This window comes from Equus asinus, chromosome 2 (genome assembly GCF_041296235.1).
Source record: "Equus asinus isolate D_3611 breed Donkey chromosome 2, EquAss-T2T_v2, whole genome shotgun sequence".
In the NCBI taxonomy this organism is placed as follows: domain Eukaryota; kingdom Metazoa; phylum Chordata; class Mammalia; order Perissodactyla; family Equidae; genus Equus; species Equus asinus.
In genome coordinates, this window is record NC_091791.1 from 85,140,480 (window position 1) to 85,156,992 (window position 16,513).

General features: G+C 45.3%; 1 protein-coding gene across 11 annotated transcripts in view; it reads left to right on the top strand.

Moving 5' to 3' along the window:
• SIPA1L2 (signal induced proliferation associated 1 like 2) overlaps positions 1-14,428 on the top strand; it is a 215,790-nt gene extending 201,362 nt beyond the window's left edge. For 7 of the 11 annotated variants that reach the window (XM_070492583.1, XM_070492576.1, XM_044758848.2 and 4 more), the window contains 4 exons: positions 4,647-4,700; positions 5,255-5,378; positions 6,261-6,342; positions 9,402-14,428. In XM_070492583.1, the coding sequence (XP_070348684.1) occupies positions 4,647-4,700; positions 5,255-5,378; positions 6,261-6,342; positions 9,402-9,548 (407 nt within the window). In that variant the 3' untranslated portion in view covers positions 9,549-14,428. The remainder of the gene's footprint in view (positions 1-4,646; positions 4,701-5,254; positions 5,379-6,260; positions 6,343-9,401) is intronic. The other 4 variants (XM_044758868.2, XM_070492609.1, XM_044758855.2 and 1 more) reach the window with 1 other exon arrangement.
• Positions 14,429-16,513: the final 2,085 nt, after the last annotated feature.

Below are 16,513 nucleotides of genomic sequence, written 5' to 3' on the forward strand. Positions count from 1 at the left end.
TAAAAGAAAAAGAGGAATACAGGAATATGGGGAAAGATTTATAATAAATGTCATGGGTAAAACCAGGAATTCTCCAGTGCATGAAGGGGCTTAACCAGCAAAAAACACCAAACCCCTGATAGACATATCAAGGCGTACAGATGCATGATCCACAAGAGGAGCATCACACAGTGAATAAGGACTAGAAAAATGTTCAACCACACATGTAAATTTAAACGACAGTGAGCTACGAGCCCACACCTTTGAATATGAAAAATGTTGTGGCAGCTCTGAGAAGCTGTGAAGACGCACAGCTGGTATCATTTTCAAGATTAGGGAATGATCCGTCTTTTTGTTGACGCAATATGACAATATGTAGCTAGAGCCAAAAAATGTACCCACCCTTTGACCAGAAATCTAATTCCTGAGAACTTGCTTACTGAAAGTTATCCAAAAGAATAAAGAAGCTTCCAATAGAGAAATACTGTACATCATTTTTAAAAATTAATAAGTGAATGATAGATAACTAAACTCTACCCAAAAAACTTGTGTCAGAAAATTGAGAACTTTTTAAGTCTTTGAGGGAGAAGGCAAGTCAGGTGCAGTGTGCCCTCCCCACAGAGCCCAAGCTCCCGGCTGCCCTCTCTGTAACCATCAAGTTTGGGAAACTGGCCCAGTCACAGCTCAGACTTTGTTTTCACATGTGCGCTTCTTTTGTGTTTTAGGGGTGAGATGTGGCCCTTTGCGCATCAGAACTGCTAAATAAAATTTGTGATCTATGTAACACAATAATATCATTTGTCACCCTTGCAGTCCTCATAATTTCCTTTATTATGTAGAATAATATAAGTTTAGGTGTACTGCATAATGTACATAATAGATTCCATCCCCCTCAAGTATGGGCAGGTGAATGACCCCAACTGGAAAAGCCGGCTGTGGGTCCACAGTGAAGCTGGGGAAGGGAAGTGGAGTCTCTTTAAAAGTTCTAGGATTTAAAGGAGTTCTCGTTTATCAAAATATCAGAAGTAGGCAATTGCTGTGTTCTTGAGCATTTGTTGAATGGACAATGTTTTTGAAATGAAAACAGGCTTAAAAGGTAAAATTACAAACTGGCAATGAGAGACTCTGGATTTTAGTGTCTCCCACGGCGTCAACAGGCCCCCACACCTTGGAAGGCCTTTCCTCTACTCTGGATCCTGGCTGTCTCTTCCGTTGGTGGTAACAGCTGTCATCTCCCCATTGTCATGTGATGGTGAGTGTGCTCATGAGTGAACATCTGTATGCAAGACGTGCAGAATTAACAACTGCCTCATCAGGCGCCACTGTGGGAATGAAATATTCCACATAGGTGCATTTGCCAAAAAATAGAAGTTTATACTTTTATTATCTTCTATATGCCCTTCCTTGGTTGCTTAAACAAAGCATAATAAGCATCAATTATTATGATGAGAACTTTTCCAGTTCTGAAGCTTCAGCTTTCAGTTGTTAAAAGTTACCGATATTTGATCACCATGTGAGTGTGTGTATGCATGTGTGTGTGTGTAAACATAAACATAAACAAATGTGACACTGTGTAACTCCTAAGGTAACATAATTAGTTAAAAAGAAAAGAAAAGAAAAATGACAGCTACCTAGGTAAAAAATGCAAAGTTAATTTAGTAGGGGAAATTGACTTATCATCTCAGAAGTAAGCACATTGTTTCAGGCCAACAATAGTTCTATCTTAAAGAATAATTCCAGACCTTTCTTTGTTCCTTACTCAGAGGCAGATGCGACATCATTGTCCGTGTTCATCAGCGGGCTGCACAAGGCCCAAACCAAAGTGTTTCATATTTAAACTGCAACGTAACCATTTTCTTTCTTTCCTGGTAGTCACTTAAGTCAGCTTTCTGCAATCTGATAAGCACAGTTGTCAGAATCAGAATTTTTAATTTCCTTCATGTAGCTACAAAGCCCCAGCTTTTCTGCAATGTGTACTTGTAGCAAAGACATATTTGAACAGCTTTGTGGAAATGCATTTAGTGTAACCTAGCCTCATACTTGCATATCCTGTAGGCACATATCTGGCACGTGTACCGTTCTCCTATTCCCTGCCCTCGCCAGACATGACTAATTGATCAGAGCAGTCATCCCTCACGGATGCAGGCTTGGCCTTACAGTCCTCCCCCAGTCTGTCTGGGGTCATGGGAGTTTACTTGCAGGCAGCTGTTTTGCCTTCTCAGCTCTAGATTGATATGGAACAGCCTGTTGACTGTTCATCCTCTTTAGTGCTAAATGCAGTAAAATATAAGAAACTGACATTGAAATAAGTTTTTTGAAAAAATCATTTAAAGAGATTGGTTGTTTCACGTGTAAGCCATGCCTAATGCCCCACCATAGCAGATTTACTTGCTGAGGAAAGAACCGGAGGGAAGAAAGAAGCAGGCTGCCTGTGTGGAGCGTGGGTGATTGTGTCACTGCTGGGCTGTTTACTCGAGGTTCCTGCTGCCACCCTCTCTCTTCTTACGGTTTTGTCTGTGCCAATTGGTCCAGTGTCCGTAATTACTCGGTTCCTGCAGATTTATCGTCACAGAAGTAAACTGTGGAGGAAGAAGTCTTCCGCTGGAAGCTGTCACTGAGATTAGCTATTTTGCAGAGCGGTTTAATGTCTGAACTTAATCAAGTAGCGTTCTGTTTGCGTTTCAGCCTCCCAGGCCTTTCCGCTCCAAGTGAAATTCTCTGTGTGAAATTACATTGCTGGCGAAACTCTGTTTTTGGCTTCTTGCCTCCTGACCAGTAGGACCTTGTTTCTTCCCAAGGGATGTTTGAATGGCTGCCAGTAGCAAGTTCTGTTTCTGACATATATGTGGATATTTTATCAATTAAGGTAAAAATAGATGAAGCAAGCTAAGATGTTTTCATCGGATATCTAGACTTGACCATCAGACCCAAATATGTTAAGAAAGATAAAAACTAACCGAATTTTATCACTGGGTTGCATAAAATATGGATGAGTCAATGGAATTCTTTTAAAAAGTGAGAAAAATAAACCCTGTCTATTTTCTTTTGACATTCCTCTTTGTCAGTAGTTAAATTCACTGTGCAATAAAAATACATCTGCTGTTGATTTTTTTTAAGTGTGAAGTGTTCCCTTATTTGGGGCCGTCATAGAACAGAGGGTTATCTTAGACACCATGGCAGCCCAAACCCTCCCCACCCCACCCCTAGAGCTGCTCACCCCTGGCCCACATGCCCCATTGTTCCTGCCCCCACCTCTGCTGGTTGCATCCTAGCGTGTAGAAGACGATGCCGAAATGGTGCTGTTAATCTTAATTAAATTACATTTTTATATGTATATATGATATAATTATTTCATCATATGCAAAACCCCTACTCGTCAGTACCAAGTTGGGGACATGATTGTCTCTTAGGAGTGTGTAGTTACAGAATGCTTATTGTCTTGTAGAAGATTTGAAGCATGGAGAAGGACATCTTTAAAGCTTTACAGAAATGTCAGTTGAAGGACATCTGTGTCCTGTCGCGAGCGTGGAGATATGATGACGTAGGAAAGTGGCTTACATGGCTAGAGAACTTTCTGACCACTCGGTGTGCTCCCAGCACAGCTTCCAGGAGGGCCCGGGCCTCTGCTGGGTGCTTCCAGCACAGTGCTCACAGTGTTTCAGTGTGCATTTCCTCCGTGTGCTCCTGGCAGCCTTAGTCCTCGCCATGCTTTCTAATTAACGGGCAGTGCATGACCGTCGATAAACCAGACAAGGCGGAGCCTCATTAGGAGACTCATCCAGCAGCCAGAGGGAGACGGTGGGATAAATTAAGAACAGAGCGCCCCTGATTCAGACCGGAGCACAGTTTCTCAGCCATTAATCAAAGTGTCTGAAAAAGACAGCACAGCTCTAATACACCTGCTGTATCCGTCAGATCCCAACAGTAGATACGTATGTGTGCTCAGGCACCAAGGAAAGAGACACCAGCGAATGGGGCATGTGGATAATTAGATAGATTCCTGGTTCTCACTTCCACCTTGTCCAAAAGCAAGGCTTTTTTCTGCATGCCATTCAGCTTTTCTGGACCAGTGCTGTTGTGTCAGTGTCCAGCCTCAGGGCTGGGCCAATCTGGTGCCCATTCTGAAGAATATTAAATTCCCTTTCCCGCCTAGCTCTGGAAACATTGAATGTGAAGTTACCAGTGCCAAGAATAAAAATGGCCCTGTGCTAAGATAAGGTTACTACTGCTGCAAACACTGTGCCCCCTCAGATCTTCTTCTAAGGGTTTCTAGTAAGATTATGTAGCTCATCTCTCACCACCACCATCTTTACGTTCACGGAGTGCGTCATTTAAGCCAACCCAAAATGGTCACGTATTCTTCAGCTGGTTTTGCATGTGTGGCAGACTGCTTGTCTTTGTTGTACACGACAGCCGTGCATCCAGCCGGGACTGTTACACATACGATGTGTGATGTGGCCACATTGGCATTGCATCACATTGGCTCTCCAGGGCTGCTCCCGTTTGAGCGCAACACGTGCACACAATCCTGCAGACACATACACACACGCGTACACACACATACGCGCGCTGCAGGACCGCATTATTTGAGCCTTGTGTGGGCCCCAGAGGCTCTCTAGCACAGAGAGATATTACTGTTCATAGGAGAATTCTAAATCTTATTTCAGGTCTTGACTCAGATGAAGAACTTGGGCTGCTCTGTCACCACACGTCCTATCTAGGTGATTGTCTGGGGCTGACCATGGCCTCCTGATACTCTGTAACCTTTTCTTTATTTTTCCTATGTCTGCACGTCTGCATGGTTATTCAAGCTCGGAGGGTTGGGGAAGCACAGGGGAGATGTGTCCTGGCTGGTGTGGCTCAGGGGTTCTCTCTGGGTTTGGGGAGAGCTTGAGGAGAGGTCCATCTCCATGGTTCTGTTCATCAGCCAAAAACAGCATCCAACACCGTTATTTCATGCACACCCAGCGGCTGTGGCATTTCTTGGGATGTGGAAAGAAGAAAGCAAATTGGCTCTAGCAAATCCAGTATCTGCTACTTGTCCCCGTGGCTGTGATGTGTGTATGCCATACAGCCCAGAAGGACAGCCAATCTTAATGCTTTCTGATTCTCAGCAGCTTGCCTGAGTTTGTTTTTCTTTGTTTTGTTTAAAACTGGGCAATAAATGATTTGAGGGAGGGAGATTTTATTTAGTTACTAAGTTCGTTTTCTCAAAGAAATGTTGCCTGTGGCTATCGCTGAACCTTCTTTCTGCGTGTGTGTCTCCCCTCCCCAGACCAGAGAGTGGCATCCTTCTGCACCCTGACAGACATGCAGCACGGGCAGGGCCTGGAGGCAGCCCAGGAGCTGCCTCTGTGTGTAGATCCAGGCAGCGGCAAAGATTTCATGGACGCAACTGGGTATGTGCACCCCTGTGGACCCCTCTGTCCCGCTGTCCCAGGCTCCCGTGATTATCAGTGATTCCGCTAACCCTGGGCCAGCCAGGAGATCGTTTCCACCCGGGCCTTCCTCTAGTCCTTCAGAGTCCAGAGAAGGGGCTGAGTGGGACTGACTCAGTGCCCTGCCCTGCTGGAGTGGACGGCGCTTGGCAGCATAACTGCTCTGCTCTGTGGGCGGGTCCTGCCTGCCAAGACGTCTCACCCCATGCCCACGGTGATGTGGCTCGCTGACAGGGAGGGAGGGTGTGGGCCCTGGGGTCAGCGTCTGCCGCCTAATTACTGTGACAGCACTGGACAGGGACACCTCTCTGATCAGCTTTCCGCCTGCCAGGCCACGCTTGCTGACCTGCCAAGGGCACATTTCCTCCCCAAACCCTGGTCTTGACCCTGCCTCCCACCTCCCCGTGAAGGGTGTCGAGAACAAGCCATCTCTTTCCCCTACGTTTTGACATGTTTATCACCCATGGAATGTATCTTCTTTACCTGTGTCATCCTTTCCTAATTCCAACTTTTACATAAACTTGAGTTTCATTTAACATGTACATTCACCTTGGGAATGAGCTTTATGATATTTTCTTGACAGAGACGGGGAAATTGAATTATATGTGGTTCCCCGACTTCATTCTGGTCCAGCTAGTCTCACTTGGCTAAACTCATTTAGATAATCTATCTTTTGTTTTTTGACCAATGATTATAACCTGTAGAGATTCTGAATCCCTTTTTCTATCAATAGAGAACCCAGGAAGAATTCCTTTGAGTGGAATCTTTACCAACAGAAATGCTGAATGAAATGTCTTGACTTCAGTGCTCTTGAGTCCTTCTAATTCTGTCCTCATTTGCTAGGGAGCGGTCTCCATCAACACTGACCGGTAAAGTCAATCAGCTGGAATTGATTCTTCGGCAGCTGCAGACCGACCTTAGAAAGGTAAAGCAATCTGTCGGACGTCCCTAATCAGAACTCTTTCTCTTACACAGTCAACCCCCTTGAACTACAAGAAACAGAAATGAAAAGACTCAGGAGCCATAACTGCCCTATGAAAACCCAACACTAAATGGGAACGGGGAATCTTGAGGGCTAATTGTTTTCTGGCCTACAACTGGTCTGTTCTATTTTAGGGGAACACAAGGATCATAGTAAGCATGAGTGAATGAGGGTGAGCCCTCTGGATGACCAGGCTTCAGAGTGAGTTGGAAACACAGCCAGCTAGCATTTTTCAGTTCAGTGAGTTACAAGTTGCAGCCTGGCCTCCCCAAGCACTGTACCCCCAGTGAGTCAGCTTCGTGACCCTCAGAACTTCTACACATCAACCTGTGTGTGGTCGGTCCTCAAAAGAAGTTAAGTAATTCATTCCACACACACTTGTTGAGCTCTTGTTGTATCATCAGCACTGTGCTGGATAGCCACTTTGCCATCCAAGGAGATGGCATGGACTGCAGTTGCTGGAGGGTGATGGCAGGGGTGGGAGGTGTCATGGGAAAGGTTTTCCTATTGTCATCATTTCACTGGTTGAAGAAGGGAGAAATTACAGCTGGTGTGAATACTGATGGAAATGATCCAGTCAGGAAGGAAATAATGCAGAGGGTGAAAAGTGAGAGGGTAATTCCCTGATCTAGTGCACAAGGAGGGGGCCGGCTGTGGATCAGAGTGGGGACCATGCATACATAGTTACCAAAGCAGAGTGTGTGTGTGTGTGTGTGTGTGTGTGTGTGTGTGTGTTCCACACACACAAAAGATAGGTTGACAAAGTTCTCCTCTGATTGTTTCTTTTTTGCAGACAATGAGTGATGGGGAGGGGTCTGAGAGGTTCAAGGACAGAGGATAAGGTGTAGAGTAGAGGGTAAACTGACCAGGTGTGTTTGGTAGGTTTGCCAAGCAAGGCTAAAGGTCCAGTGGAATTTGCAGCATAAGTTAGTGACGTCTTTCAGCAGAGTTACCTGTTCTTATCCACTTGGATGGCCAGCTGTCTCAGTTTGCCTGGGGTGGAGAGGTTTCCCAGGACACAGAACTTCCAGAGAGAAAACCAGGAAAGTCCCAGCAAGCTGGGGTGGCTGGTCACCCTGTCTCCAGCTGCAGGTGTAGAATAGTTGGAGCGTTGCATTTAACAAACATTAGAGTGTAGATAGGAAATCAAGACAAGGAGAAGAGACACAAGGACCCTAGGGTGTATCTAGGATGTTATTAAACTGAGGGACCCAGAGTCTCAGCTGGGTGAGAAGAAATTATGTCATTGCAGGGGGCTGTTGATAGACAGTGAAAATAAATTTCTGGTGGGTTGGGTAGTTATTGGAGAAGTGGATACTGGAGAAATTTTAAGAAGACAAGAGGTGGTGGTGCTCAGGAAGTGGGGGCTCTAAGCATTTAGGAAGGTATGCAGTTATCGGTAATAGCAAGGTGCAGGATATGGCCACAGGAGTGGGGATTGAGGAGGGGTGGCTTTCAAGATCATAGGGAAGACGTGATGGAGAGACTGGATTGGGTGGAACATCTATGTGGATTTGAAATCATCAACAAATATGACGGGTGGTGGGGGAAGAGAAGCAAAGTGAACTACATTCTAGAATCTTCCATCAGTGATGGGAGAGACTAGAGATATAGTAGATCATTGCAATGAGCAGGAGTGGCAGGGCTTACAACCTAATGTCATGCTTCTCAAAGGAGCGAGGATTAGGGAGGAGCAGTGATCTGCACAGAACAACCAGAGACCAGTTGTTTCGCTGCCTGACCTCCAGGCCCTGTGTCCTTCAGGCTGTGGGAGAGCAGCGTGGGGAAGCAGTGTCTTCAGGAGCGACCTAGGGTTCATTGAGAGCATGAAGATGAAGGGGGTTTTCAGAGCAGAGGCTGAGAGTGTAGATTTTAATGACAGAGTATGAGTTCCATGGGTCACAGTAAAAGGGGTCGAGGGGTCGTAGAGAGGTGGACCACTGAGTCACAGCAGGGATGTGGGGAGTTCTGAGCCACTAGAGAGTGAGAGTCCAGGTTATGGGGAGTGACAGAGCAGCTTGAACCTCTTGTAGTGACTGAGGAAAGTCAGGATGTGTGGGGACTGAGATCGGTCCTTACGGGGACGTCAGTAATCAGTTCTCACTCAAGCCCCTCTTGGGACCGGCGTCCTTCAGTCGAGTGGTGAGGCAGGTGGTATAGGGGAGGGCCTGAAAAGGGACCAGGAAATAGTAGCAAACCTCCAGGGTGTGCCAGGCATGCCAGGGTGGAAAGAGTCTCCTGTAGTGGCCGCAGCCACCGGCTTACCCCGCACAGCCATCCGGCCCGGTGCTGCTGGTGGCATCTGCTGGACTTAGCGGTCAGGTCAGATCCCGTTACCAAATACCATTTGTCATCATCTGACAGTGACCCCCTCTCTCCCGGGGGCAAGACATCCCTTTCAGCATTTGGGAGCTGAAACTTGTGTTGTCCGTTTTTCATTGCTGTATTTTGCAAACTCCAGATGTGATTCTTCTGAAGAATCTTGATTGTTTTGACATAATTTTTAATGACAAACTTTTACGGTCGTTGTGGAGATAGACCGTAGCGGGAAAGCATTAGGATGGAGTGGAAAGCCTAAAGACGTTTTTTATTATAAACAAACGTCGGGTCTACAGCTACGTTGGTCCCAGTTTTGTAGGGTAAGGAAGTGCCCTTGGAGAGCTCTGGGCGTCTGTCCGTGGCTATTACTTTTAACCCCTCACTGCAGTCTCCTTTTGGAGAGAGGATAAGTTAAGCCGTGATTAATCACCTTCCTGTATAGCAGCTGTCTTGATTCCTGTCGAGAGCAAAGTGGGACGAAAGGAAAGAGTATGTTGAGCTGTTCATCGCATCCCTTTGTTTTTGGCACAAACCAGGATCAGGCAGACCTCCTCCGAGGAAATCAGGCCCCCTCCCCTCAAAAAATAAAGTGAAAGCTAAGGATAAAGCGTTCTTGTGCTACAGCTTAGGAGGAGAGAACACGTCAGTCCTCGCCATGACTCAGTTTGTTTCTCCTCTCGCAGGAGAAGCAGGACAAGGCCGTTCTCCAGGCTGAAGTGCAGCATCTGCGACAGGACAACATGCGGCTGCAGGAGGAGTCCCAGACGGCGACCGCTCAGCTGCGGAAATTCACGGAATGGTTTTTCAACACCATCGACAAAAAATCGTAACCAGTCCGCCCCACCAAGGGACCATTGGGAAATACCTAGAGTCCCTGCAAAGTTGCAAACGTGTGGTTTTTAGTTATGCTTTCAGCCAATCCTAGCTGTCCTTGCTATTCTACTCTGTCCAGCACCACTCACCCCGGCAGGATAGGCCGCCGCGACTCTTTCTTGGTACCATCTTGTGATAGCGGAGAGCAAGGCTGACGTGAGGATGAAGATGAATGTAACTCCCGGTGTCGAGATGAATGTAAACCCCGGTGTCGTGTAGACCTTTTCCGTTCAGACTCTACTCCAATGGTGCTCTGGTGTGGGCTTACCTCAAGAGGGAAGAGAGTTGGGTTAATTCCCTATATATCAGGTGACCTGGTAGAGATGTTAAAGCAATTTACCATAGTTTGGGCTTTAGTATTGTAAAATAAACATGAAAACAAATAATCAGACATATACTTTAATGTTAAAGGTGCTCTATTTTTTTGGATGTACAGTAGTTTTATTTCCACAGCCACATTATCATAGCAATAAGAAAGAGGCGTAGTAAATAGTGGGAAAAGCTGTGTCGGGAAAAGCACTGATGTGTTTAACACTAGTTTGAATGCAGTTACTACTTTACAGACTTATTTATTTGCAGGAGCAAACGGTGCCTGAATATTAACAGTGTTCTGATTTAAAAAAAGATACATATGCCTTGTAAATGGCTCACTAAGTAGTCACTTCAAGTCTTCGTTCACTTTTGTATAGTTACCGCTCTGCCGAGAGAGAATAAATCCGCTTCCTTCCCAGGCCTCTGCCGTGTGTGTGAGCCAGCAGAATCACGTGTACAATGCCAAATTTGTTTATCTTTGTACAGAAGCTTTGATGAAGTGTCTTGTATTTAACACCCTTATTTAAGCTTATTTAACCTGAAATTGTTAATTTTATAAACTTGGTTTTACCTGCACTATGATGAGAGAGGGGTAGCGGGCAGCAGGCTCAGGAAAGGCTGGGCTTGCCCAGGAAAGTCGCAGGAGCAGGGCGGGGAATTCTAACAACTGGATGCTGCTAGTAACAATTTGTTTGTATTGCTTTACCATTTTTAACTGTTCTATTTGAGATGAACGTACATTTTGCTTTTTTAATAAATGTTTAAAAGAGTCCACATAAGTAACAGTGTTGTCAGGCGAATATAGATTTTTATGATCTAATATGTCAATAAGCTAAGTGTATGTGAATTTACTTTGGGTCATTTAGGATCTTGATCTGTATTAAACACTGCTTAGCCTTCTTCTTATAGAATCCTAGACTGATTTCAAGCAAAGAGTGACTGATGTTTATTAATAGCTGCTACATCCCGCCAGACACTGTTCTCTGCACTTTTCATCCTTCTCGTCAATCCTAACAGGAGCCTTAATAGATAGATGGTGGGATTTCCATTTTACAACTCAGTAAACTGAGGCTCGAGTTAAGTGATTTACCCAAGGTTGCCTTTTGTTCTTAATTAGCATTTTATTCAACAAAGAATTTGATGTGGCTTGCAAGGAAATACATACAATAAAATTGTAGGAATTTGAAAAATAATCAGGAACGAGTAAACTGTAAATTTGAATTAAATGTAAGACAGAAGGAAGACATAGAACATGGGCCTAAGTGGGAAGGGAAACAGAGCAAGGTAGAAAGTTCTCAACCATCTGAGAACAGAAACCGTATCAAGAATTCAGAGGAAGCAAAGCAATTCCCAGAATTTACCCTTAAAGGGATTTCTCACATGGGCTTCACCTGAGAGATACATTGGCAAATATCCTTAACGTCAGATGTAACATTAGGCTTCGTAAGGCTGTTTCTTGAAGCCGCCACCTCTGAAAGGCACCCAGTGAATGCAGTTTCTTGAGGAGTCAGGACATCATAGGCCCGTTGTGAATCCTTCTCCCTCCCTCCCTGTCTTTCCAATCACTGTGTGCCAGGCGCTGTACCAGGAGCCGGAGAGCCAACAGCCGTCAAGTCTAACTGGGCCCTGTCTTCATGGGCCGTACGGTCTAAGAAGGAGAGATAGGCATAAGATTATTTCAAAATGTGAAAGACAGAAATGAAGAGTGCCTGCGATGGGCTCCCTTAAATAATTATTATAATAACTCACGTTGTTTGAATAGTTACTATGTGCCAGGCACTGTTCTGAGGCTCGTTATCGATAGAGCAAACCTACAGGACAGCTACTATAATCCTTACCTCTTTAAAGATGAAGAATTGAGACGTGGACAGTGTTCTCAGGGGAGGCCTCGTGGCTAGGAGACTTGAAGGTGGAGAAAAAGCTGGTCATGAGAACCCAGGGGAGGAAAATTCCAGGTGGGGGAACTCTGAGTTCAAAGGCCCTGAGGCTGTAGAAAGCCAGGATGTACGGAAGATAGATAGTGAGGGGGAAAGTGGTAGGAGATACGTTAGAAGAGATGAGTAAAAGCCAGATCATTATAGAACTGAAGCCTGTGGGAGAGTCTGGCTTTTCTTCTAAGTCAAAAGGAAGCTGTTGAAGCAGGAAAGCAGCGTGATATGACCTATATCTTAAAAGTATTAGTCTGACTTCTAAAAGAGAAGGAATCACAGAAGACAGGCATCTGCAAACTTCTTCTAAGGCATATGGTAAATATTTTAGGCTTTGGGAGTCATACAGTGTCTCTGTTGCTTATTTTTAAATTCTAATTTACTACCCTTTAAAGCTGGAAGAGACGTTCATAGCTTGCAGGCCACCCACCACCATCGTTGACCAACCCCTGGTATAAGAGAAAGAGTAGAAAAGAAAGATCAGTCTATGTGGGAGGCAGTGCTGGCACGGACTACGGTGAGGCGGAGAAGATAGGGGAAGAAGGTGGGTCACACTTGAAAGCGTATTTGTAGATAGAACCCACTGAACTGCCCTCAGGTTGGAGACGTGAGGGCAAGGTTTGATTCAGGAAGAAGCCCTAAACTTCAGAGGAGTGGATGAACTGCATGTTCTTCAGACAGTGTTCCCTAAATATTCCTTGCCTTTAATGAAAGCTTAACGACAGATCGTCATGTCCCCTGGCGGGGGCCTGGATGTAACTCTTCTGCACTGTTGGTCAGAGATGGAGGGATTTGCTTTAGAGGACAAGTAAGGGGGTGGCAAGGGTAATGCTGCGTAGGGAAAATAAAGGAATCAGACCGAAATCTACCTGACCGGAGAGCCATCCCACCTTCCTAAGGCATCCCTGTGGAGGAAACCAGAAGGTGTATTTTGCAAGAAAGACTTCTCAGTCTATACTAGCAAAAGAATGAATAATCTTTTAGTCTGCCTCCAAAGGGCCAAGCCAAAGAATGTGGCCAAAATGATTTTGGCCCATTTAACTCTTTTTCAAACAGATGTTTCCATCAACAACCAAGCCATAGAGAAATCTCTATCAAACTCCCATAGCACATGTGGTTTTGAGCCACTTGGCATCCTGGTGAAGACTGTTAATTACAAAATGTAGCCCTTAACAACTAAACGCGTTGACTTTCTGTAAGAACTTACTGGGTGCAAACTAATTAAATATTGGAGTATATCCACTAAAAATCACTAGTTTTATTAAGAATAATTAACATCAGGCAGTCTTTTCCTAACTATATGGAGTGATCTATTCCTATTTAGGCCAATCTAGTATGTGACAAAGTTAGTTTGTATGTTAGAGGCTTTTCTTCCTGCGCTTCTCAGTATCAGGGAGCAGGTTTATCATTAAAAATGTAAATTACAGGGCTGGCCTGGTCGCTCAGTGGTTAAGTTCGTGTGCTCTGCTTTGGTGGCCTGGAGTTCAGCAGTTCAGATCCCGAGCGCAGACCTACACACTGTTTGGCAAGCCATGTTGTGGCACATGCCCCACATATAAAGTAGAGGAAGATGGGCACGGATGTTAGCTCAGGGCCAGTCTTCCTCAGCAAAAAGAGGAGGATTGGCGGCAGATGTTAGCTCAGGGCTAATCTTCCTCAAAAAAAAAAAGTTACCTTGGGGGAGGAGGCATAACAGTAGAGCCCTGCCTTTGCTGATGTCACAAGTCTCTTTGGAAGACCAAGATGCTGCGGTCTTGCAAGTCCATTAAATGGCAGAACTTGATTGTATGTCATTAACCTGGAGTCTTCATCAAACTCATGAGGGTGTAAACCATAGCTTCTTGTCCGCAGAGCCGAAGAGCAGAGAGAGAGCTATAAAAAACAGTGAGAATGATGCTCTTGATAGATTTCTTCACAAAGAACTGTAACTCTGGTCAATAGTGGAGAACTTGAATATTGAGATCACTTGTTCTTTGTGCAAAATATTGGACCGAGAAACCTGGAGCTGCAGCTGACAGAGAACAAACTAGAATTTAGACTGACCAACCCATGAACTCTCTAGTTGTGGGGAAGCTGTGAATATAAGCTCTTGAAGAGTTGGCCCTACTTTTGTTTCCAACGAGGAAGGTATGTCACTAGAAACAAGCCGCCGTCTGCGACAAAGCCACCCTTTGCCACGACAGTCACCATGAAATACATTCGTGTGAACATTTCTAAGAGACGAAGGCCCACCACTTTTAGTCCCAACTTCTGGAGATTATTAAGTAATCCGGGATCCTTTGAAATCACGCCAGTGTTGATTCTTCAGAGTTTCCAAGTTGGAGGATCAGGGGGCAGGAGGAGATGCAGACGCTTCGCTCCTTTGCCTGAGTGGTTAGTAAGAAACAGGAAGTTCCAGTTCCCCGGAGTGTCTGTGGGTTTTGTGCTTACACGTTTAAAACCATTTAATGGTTCTAGTGCATGCGGTTCAGGTGTGTCACTCGCAAGCAGACAAGATCGTGGACAGCGTTGAAGGGGCTCCATTCAACACGTAGTTAGAGGCCGGTGGGAGGCGAGTGTGTTTGGGATGCTCCACGGAGGGAAAGTGGTAAGAAACCTGCCAAATCGGAGGAATGCATTAGGTTTCTGACCTGTGACCTCCCAATTAACCCAAAGACCAAGCTTCCTGACTTTGAATAATAGGAATTAGGTAGAAATTTAGGCACAAAAAAAGTCTCCTCATGAATTTTATAAAAGGTTTTAATGAGCATCACCCCCAAAGGTGACATTCTTTAATTTCAACATAGAAGATTTGGAGACTTTTAAGTTACTTAAAAAAAAAATTTTAAATTTTAAAAACTGGGGCCAGCCCAGTGGCATAGTGGTTAAGTTCGTGTGCTCTGCTTTGGCAGTCCGGGGTTTATAGGTTCAGATCCTGGGTGCAGACCTACACATCACTCATCAAGCCGTGCTGTGGTGGTGTCCCACATATAGAAAATAGAGGAAGACTGGCACAAATGTTGGCTCAGGGCCAATCTGACTCACCAAAAAAAAAAATCTTCAAGCGCCCCCGAGTTTCATCTTGATATCAGCAAGTGTATTGTCTCCTTCAATCCTTAGAATCAAAGTTTTGATATAACTATTAACATCTGCAGACTCTGAAAAATACTGACCTCTGCTTTCCATCCCTAATATCAGAGATCTGCCTAAAATTTGCAGAGCAGCCTGGTTTTTCAGAAGAACGAATGAGAAACAATCAGCCTCCTTGACGTGCCAATATCCCCTTGACCCTGAACTATAGCTGAGTTATTAAAGAACACAGGTAAGGATTAGACCACTGATGTCCTGGCCATCAGTACCCGTCAATCAGGCTGTTAGGCCCTGGGGTCTGAAGTGTTGTTTTTCTATCAGCTGTTCTCCTAGCCTTTCTCCACCCAGTGAAATTGTGAGGGAGGCGGTGTGCAGACAGGGATTCAGACTCGTAGCATTTCAGTAAACTGTCTGCCTCAACTAAATTGGGGCTGGCTCAGCGAGAACAGCCATAATACCCATCTGCAGATGGAGGGCGCAGACCCTGGCAGTCGCCACCACTGTGCGCAGCATAAATGGTGCCCTGCCCCTCCTCCCCACGACCATGATCATTGACAGCAAACCAAGCGGGATCTAGCTGAATGCTCCATTAAATTGGAATAATTAAGCATGGCAGTCATGTGCTCTTCAAGGATCTGATTAAACACCTCCTAGAAGTCATTACGGAACCCCATCTGGGCCGAGGGCTTGCCAAACAGCAGGCTAAAACCCACAGTCCCCACTTGCACGAATATGGAATTCCAAGACCGGGCATTCTGCAGCGCTTTCAATTAAGCACTTGAGGACGCAACGCTATTCTCGGAGGAAGGGGCCCTTTCCTCCACAGGGCACAGAGGTCAAGGGTTAATCCCTCACCTCCTACTCGATTCTTTTTTGTTGTTTCTCTTAAATTATCTGAAGGCTGTTGTTCAGCCAACATCATCGTCCTCAGCCCATTTCCTTTCTGAATGCCCCTGGGGAGAGGAGGGAGTCCAGGCAGGCCTGCTAGTGACCTGGTTATGGACCTGGCAGAGGCGGGCCCAGGGCTTATACTAATCCCATTGTTGAAATGAGCTCTGAAATCGAGTGTTTCTCCCTAATTAACAGGTTCTCCGATCTGTTCTTTCAGAGCAAGGGCCTCTGAAGTGATTTGCCCTGAAATGTAAAATTGCACTAAACTTGGCTACCCTAACTGTCTGCTGTCTCGTTATTTGTCTGAGGATTATTCCTGCCAGTAACACTCATTTCCAAATGGGAAATTGTATCATTTAACTCTTTTCCAACAATGTAGCCATATATGGAAAGATGTCTGCAAGAAGCCTGCGTTCACTTGTCTAAAGAACCAGTTTGGGCGCGTAAACTTAGTTCTACCATAAAAATAACATTATAGGGGCCGGCCCTGTGGCCAAGTGGTTAAGTTCGCGCCCTCCACTGCAGGCGGCCCAGTGTTTCGGTGGTTCGAATCCTGGGCACAGACAGGGCACCGCTCGTCGAGCCACACTGGGGTGGCGTCCCACATGCCACAGCTGGAGGGACCCACAACTAGGAATATACAACTATGTACCGGGGGTGCTTTGGGGAGAAAAAGGAAAAAAATAAAATCTTTAAAAAAATAATAATAATGTTATATTAAT